This window comes from Suillus clintonianus (assembly GCF_016758775.1).
Source record: "Suillus clintonianus strain FC179 chromosome Unknown DEU56scaffold_149, whole genome shotgun sequence".
In the NCBI taxonomy this organism is placed as follows: Eukaryota; Fungi; Basidiomycota; class Agaricomycetes; order Boletales; family Suillaceae; genus Suillus; species Suillus clintonianus.
Genome location: NW_024539373.1, coordinates 18,602 through 35,036, shown reverse-complemented (window position 1 = coordinate 35,036; position 16,435 = coordinate 18,602). Strand labels below are relative to the sequence as shown.

The 16,435-nt window shown below is 50.5% G+C and overlaps 5 protein-coding genes across 5 annotated transcripts; 4 read left to right on the top strand and 1 right to left on the bottom strand.

The window, feature by feature from the left end:
- Positions 1 to 1,362: 1,362 nt before the first annotated feature.
- Positions 1,363 to 2,499, bottom strand: DEU56DRAFT_761304 (uncharacterized protein; the record flags this gene model as incomplete). Its single annotated transcript, XM_041350521.1, has 4 exons — positions 1,363 to 1,442; positions 1,494 to 2,082; positions 2,138 to 2,301; positions 2,370 to 2,499. The coding sequence occupies 4 exons, from the start codon at positions 2,497 to 2,499 to the stop codon at positions 1,363 to 1,365; spliced, it is 963 nt and encodes a 320-aa protein (XP_041202078.1).
- Positions 2,500 to 2,721: 222 nt separating this feature from the next.
- DEU56DRAFT_918947 (uncharacterized protein) lies at positions 2,722 to 3,252 on the top strand (the record flags this gene model as incomplete). The annotated part of the gene is made up of 3 exons (XM_041358199.1): positions 2,722 to 2,750; positions 2,798 to 2,854; positions 2,901 to 3,252. The coding sequence occupies 3 exons, from the start codon at positions 2,722 to 2,724 to the stop codon at positions 3,250 to 3,252; spliced, it is 438 nt and encodes a 145-aa protein (XP_041202077.1).
- Positions 3,253 to 3,799: 547 nt separating this feature from the next.
- On the top strand, positions 3,800 to 7,048 carry DEU56DRAFT_930538 (Zn-finger domain-containing protein; the record flags this gene model as incomplete). Its single annotated transcript, XM_041358695.1, has 6 exons — positions 3,800 to 4,218; positions 4,272 to 4,350; positions 4,399 to 4,716; positions 4,766 to 5,601; positions 5,665 to 6,551; positions 6,614 to 7,048. 6 exons carry the CDS (start codon positions 3,800 to 3,802, stop codon positions 6,934 to 6,936), a joined length of 2,862 nt encoding a protein of 953 aa, XP_041202076.1. The 3' UTR covers positions 6,937 to 7,048.
- Positions 7,049 to 13,834: 6,786 nt separating this feature from the next.
- DEU56DRAFT_895571 (uncharacterized protein) lies at positions 13,835 to 14,438 on the top strand (the record flags this gene model as incomplete). Its single annotated transcript, XM_041356390.1, has 1 exon — positions 13,835 to 14,438. The coding sequence occupies exon 1, from the start codon at positions 14,109 to 14,111 to the stop codon at positions 14,436 to 14,438; it is 330 nt and encodes a 109-aa protein (XP_041202075.1). The 5' UTR covers positions 13,835 to 14,108.
- A 545-nt stretch (positions 14,439 to 14,983) lies between these two features.
- On the top strand, positions 14,984 to 16,209 carry DEU56DRAFT_930535 (A eukaryotic polyphosphate polymerase in complex with pyrophosphate; the record flags this gene model as incomplete). The annotated part of the gene is made up of 6 exons (XM_041358694.1): positions 14,984 to 15,008; positions 15,251 to 15,289; positions 15,316 to 15,452; positions 15,532 to 15,728; positions 15,784 to 15,946; positions 15,973 to 16,209. The coding sequence occupies 6 exons, from the start codon at positions 14,984 to 14,986 to the stop codon at positions 16,207 to 16,209; spliced, it is 798 nt and encodes a 265-aa protein (XP_041202074.1).
- Between the last annotated feature and the right edge of the window lie 226 nt (positions 16,210 to 16,435).

The following is a 16,435-nucleotide window of genomic DNA, read 5'->3' as shown; positions in this document are numbered from 1 at the left end:
TCGCGTTCGTCGTCGTCGTCCGAATCGGACAGGGAGAGAAGATCGGGGATGTCAGAGTCCAGCTCTGACATGGAGTCGACGGCGAACACGCCGTCCTCCTCGGAGTCGTAGTCGTCCACAACGTGAGCAGATCCACGCACGACGACAGCTGTCGTGCCCGCTGACTTGTCTGGCTGCTTGCAGTCAGCCTTAAAGTGCTCCCTGGAACCGCAGTTCCAGCAGGGCGGGCGCTGTCTACCACGCCCATTGAAGCCTCCACGTCTCCCACCTCTTCCATTGCCTCGTCCTCGACTGGAGAAGTCTCCTGGGGCCACAGATAGGGCCTCGTCACCATCCTTCCCCTTTGTCGTGCCGCGGCTATTGCCGCCACGAACGTCCTTGCGACTACGTCGCTCGGACTCCTCGATTATCAACGAGATCAGAATGTCGGGGTCTATGGTCTGGGTTGGACTGTAAAGTCGAGCAGCCGCGAGTTGGCTGGACGCGAAACTGGCAAGATGGTTTGGGAGGGATTGGATGATGGTAGAACGGTAATCTTTCTCCTCGATGATCACGCCAACGGCAGCTAACTCGTCTCGTTTAGCGCGCAGATCGTCGAGGAACTGGCGTATATCGCCACCAGCCGCACACTTCGACTCCAGGAACTTTGTACGCAGGTCGGTCTGCGCGTACGCACCCTTCTCGGTGTATTCGCGCACGATCTCTGCCCACATGGCAGCTACGTCGGTTAGGGTCCGTACACGTAGCACTGTGGAGTCGGGGATTCTCTGGGCTAGTAAGTGTTTCGCGGTGTTCTCACTTTTTAACCACTTCGCTAAATCAACAGGATCGGGGGGCGAGACGGTGACTGTTCCATCCGAGGCGGTAGTGGATACCCCTACAGGACGTGATGTCGTTCCATCGAAGCACTTCCACAGCTCCTTCGCCTCGACGGCTATCTGGAAACGGAGCGAAAATATCGCCCAGTTTGTTCCCTTCACGTCGAGCTTTGGCACGTTGCTCGGGAGGGTGTCTGTGGTGATTGGTACTGTTGAGGACATAGTGGGCTAGGTCTCTGGGATCGTTTAGCGGGGAAGCGTGAGGCGGTAAGGTCTTTTCAGTAGAGCGCAGGGCTCATAACCTTATAGAATTAGTATCCTAGTGTATGCGTTATCTGTAGGACAGATAGAACTCTCAGATCGCGTACACTGAGTGACAACGCCTATATATTCACCTGTAGGACAGATAGAACTCTAAGTAGGATGTGAGCTAAATGAATGGGACTAAGCGCTAAGGGATATACTGACCTCAGATCGCGTACACTGAGTGACAACGCCTGAGGTCTCTGGTAGATAGCTACTGTGAATATATAGTGAATGCTAATCAGCGGGAAAACGATGACGCGAGCTGCGCATCATATACGTCTGCCAGACGTCGCACGTCTGGCCAGTGGCAACAAGATACTGTCAAAGGTAAACTAAAGTGAAACGAGACATAAGAAAATGGTATCGTACTTGCGTCACGGCTACTCGGGCCGTAACGACTTGCATACTCGTACTCCAACATTAATTTGACATTGGTGCCTTTGATTTGGCCTGCCTCACGCCAGGCCTCTTTTGCCAGTTTTGTCTCGACAGCTATAGTGTCAGGGAACGGTGCCCGAGTAACAACTAGGCAGCGGAAAATGGAGGTCGCAGTGGTAAGAATCTCTTTTGATATGTCGTCGAAATCGCTCGCTTTGACACGTTGACGTGAACCGTCGACATTTTTCTTGATCTTTGGCCTTACCATAGCATCTTCTGGTGCAGTGTCGAGAGGTCGTTTCGTCCCCTGAGCGGTAGTCGATGGTTCTTCGATGATGTCTTCATCCTCTTCGTCAGCGACGTCAGCCCCAGCCTCGGATCGAGAGTTGTCACTAGACTCATCACTAGTATCGTCCGAGGTAGTAGAACTGTCATCAACGTTGCTTGTTGGAGTTGTGTCCCGTCGAGTAGTAGACTTGCGTTCGCTGCCACTGGTGTGTGGCGCTACGGGAATCTTCGTTGTACTGAATGTGAGAACCCTGGCATTGGACAGCTTCGTCTGGACACTGTGATCCGAGAACTGAAAAGAAAATCAGCTGTTGTTGAGTCGCAGGAAAAAAGGTGAGTGATCAAACCATAGTGTCTTCCGCCCTGTCGGGGTCACTAAGCAGTTCGGATGGTTCTCTCTCGAAGTCTTTGGGATTGCCTTGATAGGCAGACTTCAATGCTTTTTTCTTACGTTTTTCTAATTTATCTTCCTTTCTTGCTTGACGGCGGACAATATGTTGCGATTCGGATACTATAGAGTGAGGTTGTGTTGCGAGTGAGCAAAACACGTTGTCGTAGTAGCAGAGAGCAGCAACTTACATCGGTAATTTTCTTTTTCAGTTGGTTTTCGTTGTCGACCACTTGTGGTGCGCGGAAGCGGTTGCGTTCTACGCGGTGATGTTGGAGCGCTTGATTTTGATTGCTTTGAGGTGGCCTTAGAGTTGGCCATGGTTGTTGGTCCTCGGAACACAAGGTGCGAATGACCTTCGGTTCAGCCGATTTTATAGGTGCGAACGACCTGCAGTTCAGCTGGTTTTATAACGCCACACAGGATATAAACACTCACAATTTGAACCTTGAATCTTTGTTGATTTCAGGGCTAAAAGCTGTGTTAAACGGGGAATGATAAAAGGTTTGAACGTGAACGTACCGGTACAATATATTCATTGTCATGGACACCTCCGACTCAGCCAAAAAACGGTACGGAGCTTATTCAAACACTCACCAACCTCTAACAATTTTTACAGCCCAATATCACCATCCCATGAGGACACCAGTGAAGGCAGGAAAATTAGCGCTAAAAGGTGAGTTGCCCCTCCTCATTACCCCCAAATACTCACTGGCTCGCAGGCCAAAGGTCAAAGCGCCTGGCGCAGAGCCAAGGCATGAAGTGCCTGGTGCGGAGCCCATGTTCCCACTCCCTCCATTTCGTCAAACTCCTGGCCCGATCTCTGTTTCTCAGTCGTACTTGCGAAGGCTCATTTTGGAGCGCTGGGAGGCAGAAGTTAAGGCCTGTGAGAAAGCAAAACAATTGCAACTGTTAGAAATAGCACCAGGACCAGCGCTTACCCTTATGCAAGCGAGCTTGCGAAGGATTGTCATCGATCGATGGGATGCAGAACTGAAGCGTTGTGAGGAGGCAAAGCGGGTGCAACTGTTAGAGTTGCTTCTTGGCGCCCATGGCATTTCTAGACTAGTGTAGTGCCGTTACAGGGCTAGTCTCCATAATGGACCTAAAAAATTACGGTACATGTCAGAAACAATCTTGAAGAATGAATTTCTCGGACCTTACCCAGCTGGTATAGATGGGTGATGAACCTTGCGCACAACTGCCAGGGAGGGGGGTAGATGGGTGATGAACCTTGCGCACAACTGCGGTTAGAAAAGGGCGGTAGATGGGTGATGAACCTTGCGCACAACCGTGATTAGAGGGGGGTAGATGGGTGATGAACCTTGCGCACAACCGTGGTTGGAAAAGGGCGGTAGATGGGTGATGAACCTTGCGCACAACCATGATTAGAGGGGGGTAGATGGGTGATGAACCTTGCGCACAACTGTGGTTGGAAAAGGGCGGTAGATGGGTGATGAACCTTGCGCACAACCGGGGGTGAGGACGGGTGGACCGGGTGCCCTATATAAATTACGGTACATGTTAGGTTAACCGGGTGCATAAACTCTGAATTACGGTACACGTCAGAAATGATCTCCAAAAACGATGTCCAAATCACTCACCAAAACCCCCACCAACCATGTATCACAGCTGCGGATTCTGTGGCAAGGATTTCCCTTCAAGGGAAAGTGTCTCGAAGCATATAGCTATCCGCCCTGAATGTCTAAGAAAATGGGAGTTACTGGTTGAAGATACAGACAATGAGGGTGACCTACCAGTGGACTTCTCTAACGACAATTCATTTTCCCCGCTTCGCCGCTCGCGCTCTAAGTCTTTCGAACCTAATGACGGCGAGCCAGCAGCATCAAAAAGTCGGCGGGTGACTGTTGAGGACGTTGCTGATGAAGACTTGGACAATGTGATAGAAAATAGCGGGCGATATTTTGAGCAGTGCTGTGATGCTGGCTGGACATTGCGGGAGGGGCAAACTGGTTTTGAAAGGTATCAGCGGCATAAGGAGGATGAAAATGAAGACGAGTGGGCACCGTTTTGTGATGAGTGCGAGTTGTTATGTTTATTGTGCTTGCGAGACAGTTGACTTTGGTCACCAGGGAAGAATGGGGACTCGCTGAATGGCTTGTTAAAAGCCTCGGGCAGACTCGAACAGATGAGTTTCTGAAGCTACCAATAGTAAGCTTGGTGTTGACCACTGAAACAATGTACTGACCATAGCAATAGACGCAAAACCGAACACAGCCGTCGTTTCACAACAATCGATCCTTCATGCAGAAAGTTGATAGCCTTCCACACGGACCTGCCTGGAGTTGCGAGAAGGTTAGCATTGAGGGAAATCGAACAGATGAGGCTGGCCAGTTGCTGCGCGAGGATGTTGAGCTTTGGATGCGTGACCCTGTGGAGTGCGTTAAAGATCTCATCGGAAATCCTTTATTCAAGAACCATATGGTATACGCACCTACACGTGCATACAAGGACCGTGAAGGACTTCACCGAGTAATCGATGATATGTGGACTGCGGATTGGTGGAGTGACAAGCAAGTAAGTACCAGTCCAATAATTCAAGCAAGTACTGACCTACAATGTCCAGAAACTGTTGCCAGAAGGAGCAACCATCGCACCTGTCATTCTTGCGTCAGACAAGACATGTCTGTCGCAATTCCGAGGTGATAAATCAGCGTGGCCTGTATACCTCTCGATCGGCAACATCGCGAAAGAAAAAAGGAGGCAAACGTCAGCACGAGCAACAGTCTTAATTGGATACTTGCCTGCAGTAAAACTTGATTGCTTCACATCGGATGCACGCTCCCTTGCACATTACCGACTGTTCCACCATTGCATGTCCCTCCTCCTTCAACCGCTCATCACTGCAGGACGAGATGGTCTTGACATGGTCTGTGCCGACTCAATGGTACGCCGAGTATACCCGATCCTCGCTGCTTATGTGGCGGATTTTCCGGAACAATGTCTCGTGTCGTGCTGCAAAGAAAATCGCTGTCCCAAGTGTCTGGTTGGAGCCAATGAAAGAGGTGATCCACTGAGTTCCCTGATGCGGGACCCTCAGTTTATCAAAGAGGTCCTAGATAGGCGGAAAAACGGTCAACATCCAGCTGAATTTGACGACTATGGACTGCGGGCCGTCTATAATCCTTTCTGGGCCAATCTCCCACACACAGACATTTTTCTCTCCTTTATGCCTGACCTCCTACATCAACTCCACAAGGGCGTCTTCAAAGATCACTTGGTTAAGTGGTGTCTTGATATTATCGGCGATGCTGAAATGGATTCACGCTTCAAAACAATACCGAATTATCCTGGTCTTCGCCATTTCAAAAAAGGAATATCTGCAGTGAAACAATGGACCGGCGCAGAACACAAACAAATGCAGCGCGTTTTCATAGGGTTACTTGCTGGTGCGGTCCCAGGGTAAGCTTCAATACATGCTTCACAAGGTTCGCACTGACAGAATCAATTTTAATCACTTACCAGTCAAGTGTTAGTCGTTGCGCGAGCAATTCTGGATTTTTCCTATTATGCACAACTCCGAATGCACACAACTGACACCCTTGATCGTCTGCAGGGCGCCCTTGCCGTATTTCACGCCAACAAGAATATCCTACACGAACTTGAAGTTCGTGAGCATTTCAACATCCCTAAACTACACCAGCTCTCGCACTACGTCCAGTCAATATCATTGTTCGGTACCACAGATGGTTTCAACACTGAGCTCCCCGAACGACTCCATATCGATTTCGCTAAAGAAGCTTATCGTGCTAGCAACAAGCGCGATTACGAAGAACAGATGGCCCTCTGGCTTCAACGCCAGGAAGCGATTTTTATGCGCAGTTCCTATCTTGATTGGCTTTCAGTACAGTCTCAGTCGGTCGCCATGGCGAGGCCCACAGGCCATGAGTACAGTGACAATTCAGACTTAGATTCTGAGATGGAGGAGATGCAATTCGAGCCTCACACCAGCAGTACCGCCCTCGCCAAATCAACTTTAATGCCTCCCGTCGTTGAGCAACATGTAGTCCGTGTCCTCGCAAAAACTCCTCCGCACCCTCGACGGTCCGTTCAGCAGCTCATCACAGCACACGGCGCTGTCTCATTTCTTCCAGCCCTCAAACTCTTCCTACACAAGCATATGCCACACACTAGCATCGTCCCTGGTCCGCAGGATCGCTTCGACGTTTTTCGACAAGTTGTAATTGTTGCTCCGCCGGATCCATGGGTAGACGAATCACCGCAGCGGTGGCGCATCAGAGCGTCACCTGAAATACCTCCTGGTCCAGGCCGCAAGCCTGGATCCCCTGCCAGATTTGATATGGCCCTGACGAGCGAAGTTGTTCGGACCACGAATGTGCGCACGTTAGACGGTAAGTGATTGTTATTCGAAGTCATCGGAAATTTTACATGTATACTGCAGATGTGTGAGTAGCACAAGTCCGTGTCATATTCACTTTGCCCCGTCAATTTGCATACTCTCGAGCGTTAGCATATGTCGAGTGGTTCACGCCATTTAGGGAGCTGGACCCCTTCTCTGGCCTGCCTCAGGTGTCTCGTTCGACTCGCCGACTGCATCGCAACGCAGCCGTGATACATGTTGACGAAATTCTTCGTCCGTGTCACTTAATACCAAAGATGGGACATTCTGTTCACCCCGGATGGACAAGTGCGAATGTCTACGAGTTGGCAAGCGATTTCTACTTGAATACATTCATTGACCTCAATACTTTTTGTATTTCCGCTACAATTGCTTAGAATTAGAATTACTACTGCATGCTCCAAAACACTACAATGTGCTACAGTAGCTACAGTAGCTACAGTTTCTATGGGCTAATCCCGGCACCTCCCGCAGCTCTACATAGCCCTGATTTTGGCTACAGAGAACTATAGAGCGCCTTGGCTGCCTATGTAGTACTACAGTGGCTCTGTAGCACTATGTAGCTGTAACTAGAACTCCCACGAATTTGGTTTTTTACTGATGCAGAAACTGGGATCGTTTGAGACTAGAGTCATCTTGTGAGAGGATGGGTGTGATCGAGTGGCAAACTTGGTGGACGTATGAAGACGGTGTTCGCACTAGATATATCACCACCCAGCGCCTTTATCACCGAAATGAGCATCATGGGGGCGATATCCGTTCCTGAACCGAATGACCGAAGTATGTGCTTTGGCATGAGGTCAACCAGAAAGGGGACACTCGATCTAGGGTCCCTTGGTTGAGTCAACCGTGACGTATATGTTGGCTATGATGGCTGTGAAGCTGCAAACCAGTCACATGCGCAGAATATTTGAAAGATCGAAGAACTGTTCATCATTTTGGCCACTCTGTTTCAGATACGTGCTTGCTACCGGTGTGTCAATTCAAGATTTCATAATATCACTGACAAGTACAACAGAAAAGTTGAGCCTAGGGGTGATGTCGCCATCGAACAGCCTGCCGTCGGAACCAGAATTTCTTGATGAGCATCACATTCTCACCGCCGGACGCGGGGGGCGTAACGGCTGCTCCAAGTTCACTGATTATATCATGTCCGCATAGTGCCAGAAAGGTGAGGCATGAAGCATAGGTCCTGACGAAGCAAAATATATAAGTCATCTGTCCCACCTGGCCTGGCATCCCCTAGCAAGTAAGCGCATCTCTCAACGCCTAATTTCCGTCCGCATCCTCTCATGCTCACCTTCTCGCTCTCTACCTCAATCATCGGGCCATCATACCATGAGGATGCCAGAAAATTGTAAGGGTAGATCTCGATTCAAAGGCACTACACTCGATTTACTTCGTGCGTTGATGGGATGGTGATGATCAATTGTCACAGCCTGATACAGCATGATTGATATGCAACGAATATACAACACCATCTCTAGAAAAGAAACAAGAGGGCACTGGGAGGAAAGGAGGCGCCGACACCCTTACGACCACAGGAAGCGTGAGTCAGTGATTAGTCTCGGGTGTACCAGAATGACTGGTTGGTTGGTGATGCGGTGATCAATTGGTGGTGCATCGTGACCTAGTGTAGATGACGGTCTATGACAATTTCACAGTGTGGGAATTTATTCCCGTATGTGTGTTACGGCTCGAGTGACCTCCCCTGGGAAGTCTGCTCAGCGCTCAGTCTTGACTCTTGCGGCCTAAATTTTCTGTAACACTAGGCTGCTGGATATTGTGCACTAGAGCTCAGGCTCCTGCACTATTTGCAAGATGTCGTCGGGTCGCATAAAATCAGTGAAATTTCTAGCCTTGGACCCAGGCTGCAGATATCAGTGATGACTGGTTTTTGGTAAGTGTTAATCTCGGTCTCACAAGTAAGTTCTGAGATACCACAGATAGACCTGCAGGCCGCTGGTAACATTAATGGCTTGTTCGTGGTTATGCCATAGCTCTGTTGGAAGGTTCCGATGGATTCTGAAAACGTTGTGCAACAACCATCGGGCCAATAGTCACAACCCGCCGAGATCTTACATCTCAGGCTTCAGCTCCGATGACCAGTTTAACAGCAATTTCAGACCCCACCATCGCTAGTGATAACGGTAGGCGTATGGGAGGAATTTGGGCATTGCATTTCAGCCTTCAGGTGTGTGCTCGCATACTTTTTTGACGTGTCCGCTCGTGCTTTTGGCTCTTTACTTCGTCGCTGCACGCGTATTTGACCAATCATTCCGTTCTGCATAGTCAGATTTGTCTTGTCTTATAACACGCAATTATTCATATTACATTCGACCAACACTCACGCTGCTCCTCACATGTACAGCTCATAGACGATACCCTCGACTTTTCCTTCACAACATCCCAACTCAACACCGGCTTTGCAGACCTGCGCTCTACGCAGCTTTCGGAAGAGATTGGTGATAAAATGCGGCCCGGAATGCCATTGACGCTGTCATTCTGTTCAGTAGCCATTCTATCGATGAGATCACCAGTTTTTGCGCTAATACGACAGTTGGACTGGCCACCTTTTTGTGGCTGTTGGACGCTTTGAAATTGCAAAGGACCGCAGAGAATTTGAAGACGCAGTCGATGCTGGTTGTAATTGCGCTATGAGGTCGATCACTTACTGTGTTCTCTATCACGTAGTGGCATCAATATCATTAGCCCAGGGCGAGCTCTGCATTTTATCGCGTTCAATATTTTGAACTTCTGGTCTTAGCCTCAAGTTCAAGGATGACGTCATACTCAAACCATGCTCACGTGTCGTTAGCCCCTGTGGCGTTACCCGAATTTCCTAAACAGGGTGTACGGATAAACGATCGACTGACGGTTATCCGCGTTTACATTCACCATATAAATGGTTCACCTCCACAAGAAATCCATTTCAGTTGTCGAAGGTTCTTCATCGAGTCTGCGTGTTGAGGTAAGTGCTCAAACTTCTTCACTTCTGCTCTCTCTAAATTCAGATTATTGCACATGTTCAGGATGACCTGTCTGGTGTGGAACAACGTACTGGCCCCCAAGTGGCCCTTCAGGCTGCCGATGCAGCTGCAGACAGCATGGAGCTACTTTCAGAACACGCGCAATCTGCAGCGTCTGCTGCTCAAGATGGACAAGCGGGTCTCGATGCCGCAGACAATGTTCAGGACACATATCTCCAACCCCTCAGGATATTCAACACTCTTATCAGGGAAATCGCGGATGTATGTACCCTTCCTCTCTATCGGAACCGAACTAACCCTGTTTCATAGATACACCCATATGTCAAGATAGCACTGGGCATATTGTCTTCTGCCTCAAATGTGTGTCCGGTTTCACCCCCATCCCGATCTATTGCTCACCCACCATTTCGTGCAGATCATTCTTGCTCAAGTAGATCGCGATAAAGCGGTAATTCAACTTCTCAAGAAATTGAGTCAAGTTTACCGCTTCGTGATGGAAGGCGAGACCCTTCGCCACATTTCATCAATGAGAACTATCCTTGAACAGATCTCTGGTCTGACTCTTCGATGCGCCCAATTTATCAGAGATTATGGGGAGACCAAGAATTTTTGTGAGTCTTACAAGCTGTTGCGCTTTCGCACCTCCTCAGGCTTCTACCATCATCACAGGGAAGAGATTCGGAAAGAACATCGTCTCAGAAACGAATAGTATAATCCAACAGTACAATAACGAGTTGGACGCACTCATGCAAACCTTCCGGGACCAAGTTTTCCGGGACATGGCCATCTCCCTTCCCCGTACAGGTAAGAATTTGGACGTGTTCTGTAACTTGACATGTATTCATACCTTTTCAGGCGAAAGACTGGACCTCAGCGGTATGACTTATGCACCGGGCGCGGGACTAGATACCGCAAAACAGTGCCTACCAGGAACGCGAACGGAAATCCTCTCCCAGATCAAGGACTGGGTCAAGAGCACCGGAGATGACGTTGAACGTGTGCTGTGGCTATCTGGCCCTGCAGGAAAGGGGAAATCAGCCATCGCCCACACCATTGCTAAATGGTTCCACGAAGTAGGAGGGCTTGGCTCATTTTATTGTTTCGACCATGATCGAAAAGCCGAACGTCGCCATGAAAAGGTTTTTGCCACCATCGCGCGCGACCTGGCTGACCATCATCCGGAGATGAAGAGAGCATTGGCGGAGGCAGTTCAAAACGACAATGCGCTCAAGAACTCAGTGGATATTATGCAGCAGTGGCAGAAGCTTCTGGCGGAACCGCTAAAGAAGCTTTCAGCATCAACTACAGGGCCCATCGTCGTTATCATCGATGCATTGGACGAGAGCGGTGGAGTTGAGACACGGCGCAGCCTTCTCCGCACTCTTGCCGGTAAATTGGCTGTTCCTGCAATCACCGAACTCCCAAAAAATGTCCGGATTATTGTTACGTCTCGGCCGCTCTCTGACATCGAAAATGAGCTTACAGGCGCTCAGCATATCCGCCGGATGTCCATGGACGACATTCCACCGGAAGTCGCAGAGCGCGACATCCATGCTTACATATCCAAGGAGTTGAAAGGATTGAAAGATTTCCAAGACGAACAATTTACCGTCCTTGCTGAGATGGCTGGCGGACTTTTCGAGTGGGCTCGTCTTGCCTGCGAATACATCAAACAATCCCATGCTGGATTATCTCCGATGGATCATTACGACGCTGTGGTGTCACGCGATCCTGCTGAGAGAAGCATGCTGTTGTACGACATGTATTGCCTCGTTTTAACAGATATTATGCACATGGATACGTCTAGCAATGTCCAGCGTTCACAGAAACTGCATTCGAAGGCGCTAGCGAGATTTCGCTCAGTGATGGGCCAAATACTAGGCACATCTGAACCTCTTCCTTTAGCTTCCCTGAACGCCATGAGGCACCATTTTCCAGCCCGAGAGGACCATTACGACGTGGGGCTTACAGTAAAATACACGGGTTCCCTCCTCAGCGGGACCACCAACCCAGATTCCCCAATCCGACCTCTTCACGCATCCTTCCGCGATTTCCTGACGGACGAACTACGCAGCGGGGAGTTTTTCATCGACGTACCGAGCATGCAACGCGACCTTGCATTCGCGTCACTTCGAGTGATGGAAGATGGTCTTCGGTTCAATATCTGTGATTTGCAGTCTTCGTATCTCCCTAATTGTGAAGACCCCGGACTGCGAGAACGAATTGAAACACGCATTCTCCCACATATGTCCTATTCCTGTCGATTTTGGACGGCGCACGTACGAGACACGGTGTTCGACAAGGAGCTGGCAAAAGAAGTGAAATCATTGTTCGACCACGAACGTCTGTTTTTCTGGCTCGAGGTACTTGCCCTTATAAACGTACTCAGTGGTGCAGTTATTGCCCTTCCGCTCATTGCCCAGTGGCCGAAGGTGAGCATATGTTTACTGGATGTCAGACCAAGTGCTCACACGGAACCGCAGGGCCATTCCGAATTCAAAGATCTCTCGCTTACCGCCATGGATGTCCAGCGGTTCATTCAAGTGTTCGGCGGCATGATTTTACACAGCACACCACATCTGTATGTATCAGCGCTCCCATTCACGCCTATCAACTCTCCGCTATCGAGACTATTCTCTGCGCGGTTTCCGAACACTCTCCATGTCGCATCTGGACGTGATATGAACTGGCCAGCCGCTCAGACCGTGCTCAGGGGGCACACTGAGGAAGTTACCTCAGTCTCGTTCTCGCCGGATGGCACTCACATCGCGACTGGTTCCTGGGATTGCGCTGTGCGGCTGTGGGATACAGCCACAGGGCAGCCAGTCGGTGATCCCTTGGAGGGGCACATTCTTTGGGTTACCTCGGTCTCGTTCTCGCCGGATGGCACTCGCATCGCGACTGGTTCTGGGGATCGCACTGTGCGGCTGTGGGATACAGCCACAGGGCAGCCAGTTGGTGAGCCCTTGGAGGGGCACACTAATTGGGTTACCTCGGTCTCATTCTCGCCAGATGGCACTCGCATCGCGACTGGTTCTTCGGATCACACTGCCCGGCTGTGGGATACAGCCACAGGGCAGCCAGTTGGTGATCCCTTGGAGGGGCACACTGATAAAGTTACCTCAGTCTCGTTCTCGCCGGATGGCACTCGCATCGCGACTGGCTCACACGATCACACTGTCTGGCTGTGGGATACAGCCACACGGCAGCCAGTTGGTAAGCCCTTGGAGGGGCACACTAGTATCATCGCCTCAGTCTCTTTCTCGCCGGATGGCACTCGTATTGCAACTGGATCTTGGGATTGCACTGCGCGATTGTGGGGTACAGCCACAGGGCAGCCAGTCGGTGATCCCTTGGAGGGGCACGCTGCGGGAGTTACCTCGGTCTCGTTCTCGCCGGATGGCACTCGTATCGCGACTGGCTCATACGATCACACTGTCCGGCTGTGGGATACAGCCACAGGGAAGCCAGTCGGCGATCCCTTGGAGGGGCACACTGCGGAAGTTACCTCAGTCTCGATCTCGCCGGATGGTACTCGCATCGCAACTGGCTCAGAGGATCACACTGCCCGGCTGTGGGATACAGCCACAGGGCAGCCAGTTGGTGAGCCCTTGGAGGGGCACATTCATTGGGTTACCTCGGTCTCGTTCTCGCCAGATGGCACTCGCATCGCGGCTGGCTCAAGCAATGAAACTGTCTGGCTGTGGGATACAGTCACCGGGCGGCCAGTCAGTGATCCCTTGGAGTGGGATGCTTTTGAAGTCACCTCAGTCTCGTTCTCGCCGGATGGCACTTGCATCGCGACTGGCTCTGTGTTTGGTGCTGTCCTGTGGGATACAGACACAGGGCAGCCAGTCGGTGATCCCTTGGATGGGCAAACTGGGGCAGTTACCTCAGTCTCGTTCTCGCCGGATGGCACTCGCATCGCGACTGGTTCTTCGGATCGCACTGTCTGGCTGTGGGATATAGCCACAGGGCAGCCAGTCGGTGATCCCTTGGAGGGGCACACTGCGGAAGTTACCTCGGTCTCGTTCTCGCCGGATGGCACTCGCATCGCGACTGGCTCAGCTGATAAGACTGCCCGGCTGTGGGATACAGCTACAGGGCAGCCAGTCGGTGATCCCTTGGAGGGGCACACTGCGGAAGTTACCTCGGTCTCGTTCTCGCCGGATGGCACTCGCATCGCGACTGGCTCAAATGATCACACTGTGCGGCTGTGGGATACAGCCACATGGCAGCCAGTTGGTGAGCCCTTGGAGGGGCACACTAATTGGGTCACCTCGGTCTCATTCTCGCCAGATGGCACTCGCATCGCGACTGGTTCTTCGGATCGCACTGTCCGGCTGTGGGATCCAGCCACACGGCAGCCAGTTGGTGAGCCCTTGAAAGGGCACACTAGTTATGTTAGCTCAGTCTCGTACTCGCCGGATGGCACTCACGTCGTGAGTGGTTCTTGGGATCACACCATCCGACTGTGGGATGTAGGAATCAGGCAGCCCGTGCAAAAGTACACCGACTCAGAGTCAGATCATTCAGTATCCTCAGATGATCATTGCATCATGCATCCCATCGAGACCACCACTGCCAAGACACGCAACAATCGCCTCATTCGCTTCTCGTCTAATTCTGCCCATGCGCTGTGCAACCCTACTGAGTTAATGGCGGGAGCCTTCCGTGATGACCAACAGTCGACCTCCTTTATCCTGGATCATGACGGTGGGTGGGTAGTAGGACCCAAACAACAGCTCTTATTCTGGGTACCACCCGCTTCTCGAGCCCGATTTTATTGTCCTCGGACTGCATTAGTGATACCTAGAGGAGCATGTCCGGAGCTTGATTTGAGCCGCATGTCACATGGACGACATTGGCAAAAGTGCCGCGATTTGTGAGTCTCTCGAGCCTTCTTCATTGAGTCGCACTTGCTAAAATCACTACTTTCAGACCTTCATAACGATAATCATATTCCCGCAATTGATGCATTACGGAGATTCGAGAGATAATGTGGTATGGAACGTACAGTACTAGATCATACTTTGTATTCTATTCTATACCCAGCATCGAACCTGAGTTTAGGGTTGCCCGAACGAACAATCTCGCACAAGTGGGCGAAACATCCTGAGAGAACTGAGTGGGACAGAAACACAGTTCGTTGTATCACTTTACAGCATTGTGAGGATGGTACGTGAAACGATATGAGGGAGGCCTGTAAAACTGCGCGAGACAAGAACAAGCTGGATAAGGCAATCAACGACCGCTAGGCACGAGCAAGCGACCGGGGGAACGAGATCGAGGCAAAGCAAAGAGTGGGGGCAAACATATCGTAGAGGTTTAATTTTGCTGTGAGCAGCGGTGGATGAGCGCCAGTGGATGACGTGTGCACAACAGATGGCTGCTTTTAGATTACTAAGACTGGCCTGTAATTTCCACTTGTGGTATGTCCAGTGAGATTAATGAACTTTGTGAGTCGCACACACAGAAATACACTCACAGGACGATCACCTCTTCTCCTCGTCTAATACGATTTCCCTAAGATAAGAGGCTGAGTAAACTTTGTCGTGGTACACCTCCACGAAAATGACTGAGATGACGTCATCTTGAGGCACAGCCACATACCTCTTTCTATTACGCATAACTTACTACCAGCAAGCGAGTACAACAGGTCGAGTCCCACCTCATCGTCACAACGATTCACCTCTAATAGCGTTCGATGTCGATAAGGGATTCCAGCAGAATGACTCTGGTATGTCTTTGAATTTCAATCAACAGAAGATGTGACGCGAATGGGTGTTGCAGCCATTACTTCAATATACTTCGACAATGAACCGTACCTCAGTCGACTAGAGAAGACAGAGGGTGCAGAAGTTAACCGTCTCTGGTGGTACGGCGACACAGAGGTGAAAACCGTAAGTGTACCTGACTTGGTGTGCCAAGGTCACGCTCAGTATCCTCCCTTAGATTTTCGTAGAGCGCAAAGAAGCCTAGATGGGTGAAAAGTCTGTCAAGGCGCGCTCTCCGATCAAGGAACATCTCGTGAATGCTTTTCTGGGTGGAAAATACACCATGGGCGAGGAGCTCCAGGCTATAGTCAACAAGCAAGAGGGCACCAGCCTAAGTCGATTCCATGATTCGGCTTGCATGAGAGGTTCAGTATCGTATTGTTACGAAGCAGCTGCAGCCAGGTATGTAAGCACCCCCACATCTGACCTCGTCGCTCATAAATATCCTAGTCAAGAGGACGTTTTACAACCGAACTCCATTCCAACTCCCAGGAGATCCCCGTGTACGGATATCGCTTGATACAGAGCTCACCATGGCTGGCGAAAAAAACTGGGATGGACAGACGCGTACTGGCGATAACTGGCGGCGAACTGAGGAAGATAAGGAACTTTTCAAGCTTGTGCGTTTCCATTGTTTCTATTATAGCATGTTCACGCTCCCAAAAAGTATGACATTTTAGAACTCAAACTTCAGACTCGGTGCGGACAAGAGGTTCCAAAATGGGTTACGGATCTTGTCCAGTCCCACCTCGTCGAAGCTGTACCCAAGTTCGGTTATGATTCTCACAAGAAAAGACGCACCACTGCCACTTACAGATTGCCGCTATGTGATAAATTTATCCATGACTGTGCTACCCTACTGCCTAATCGTATGGCTCTATGACTTGCTTCCTGTATACTGACATCCTCACGCCTAATACGGGTCACCTCGCAGTGGAGCACCCCGCAAAGAACACCCCCGATCTGCAGTCTTACATCTTCTTGCCCCGTCGAGCGCATGCACTCCTATGTTGAGCCCATCTCGGAGGGCGAAAGGATGGAAAGATGGACTTGGCGATGCAGCTCGATTTCCAGTGATTCCAGATAACTCCTGAGGCATTTTATGGAGG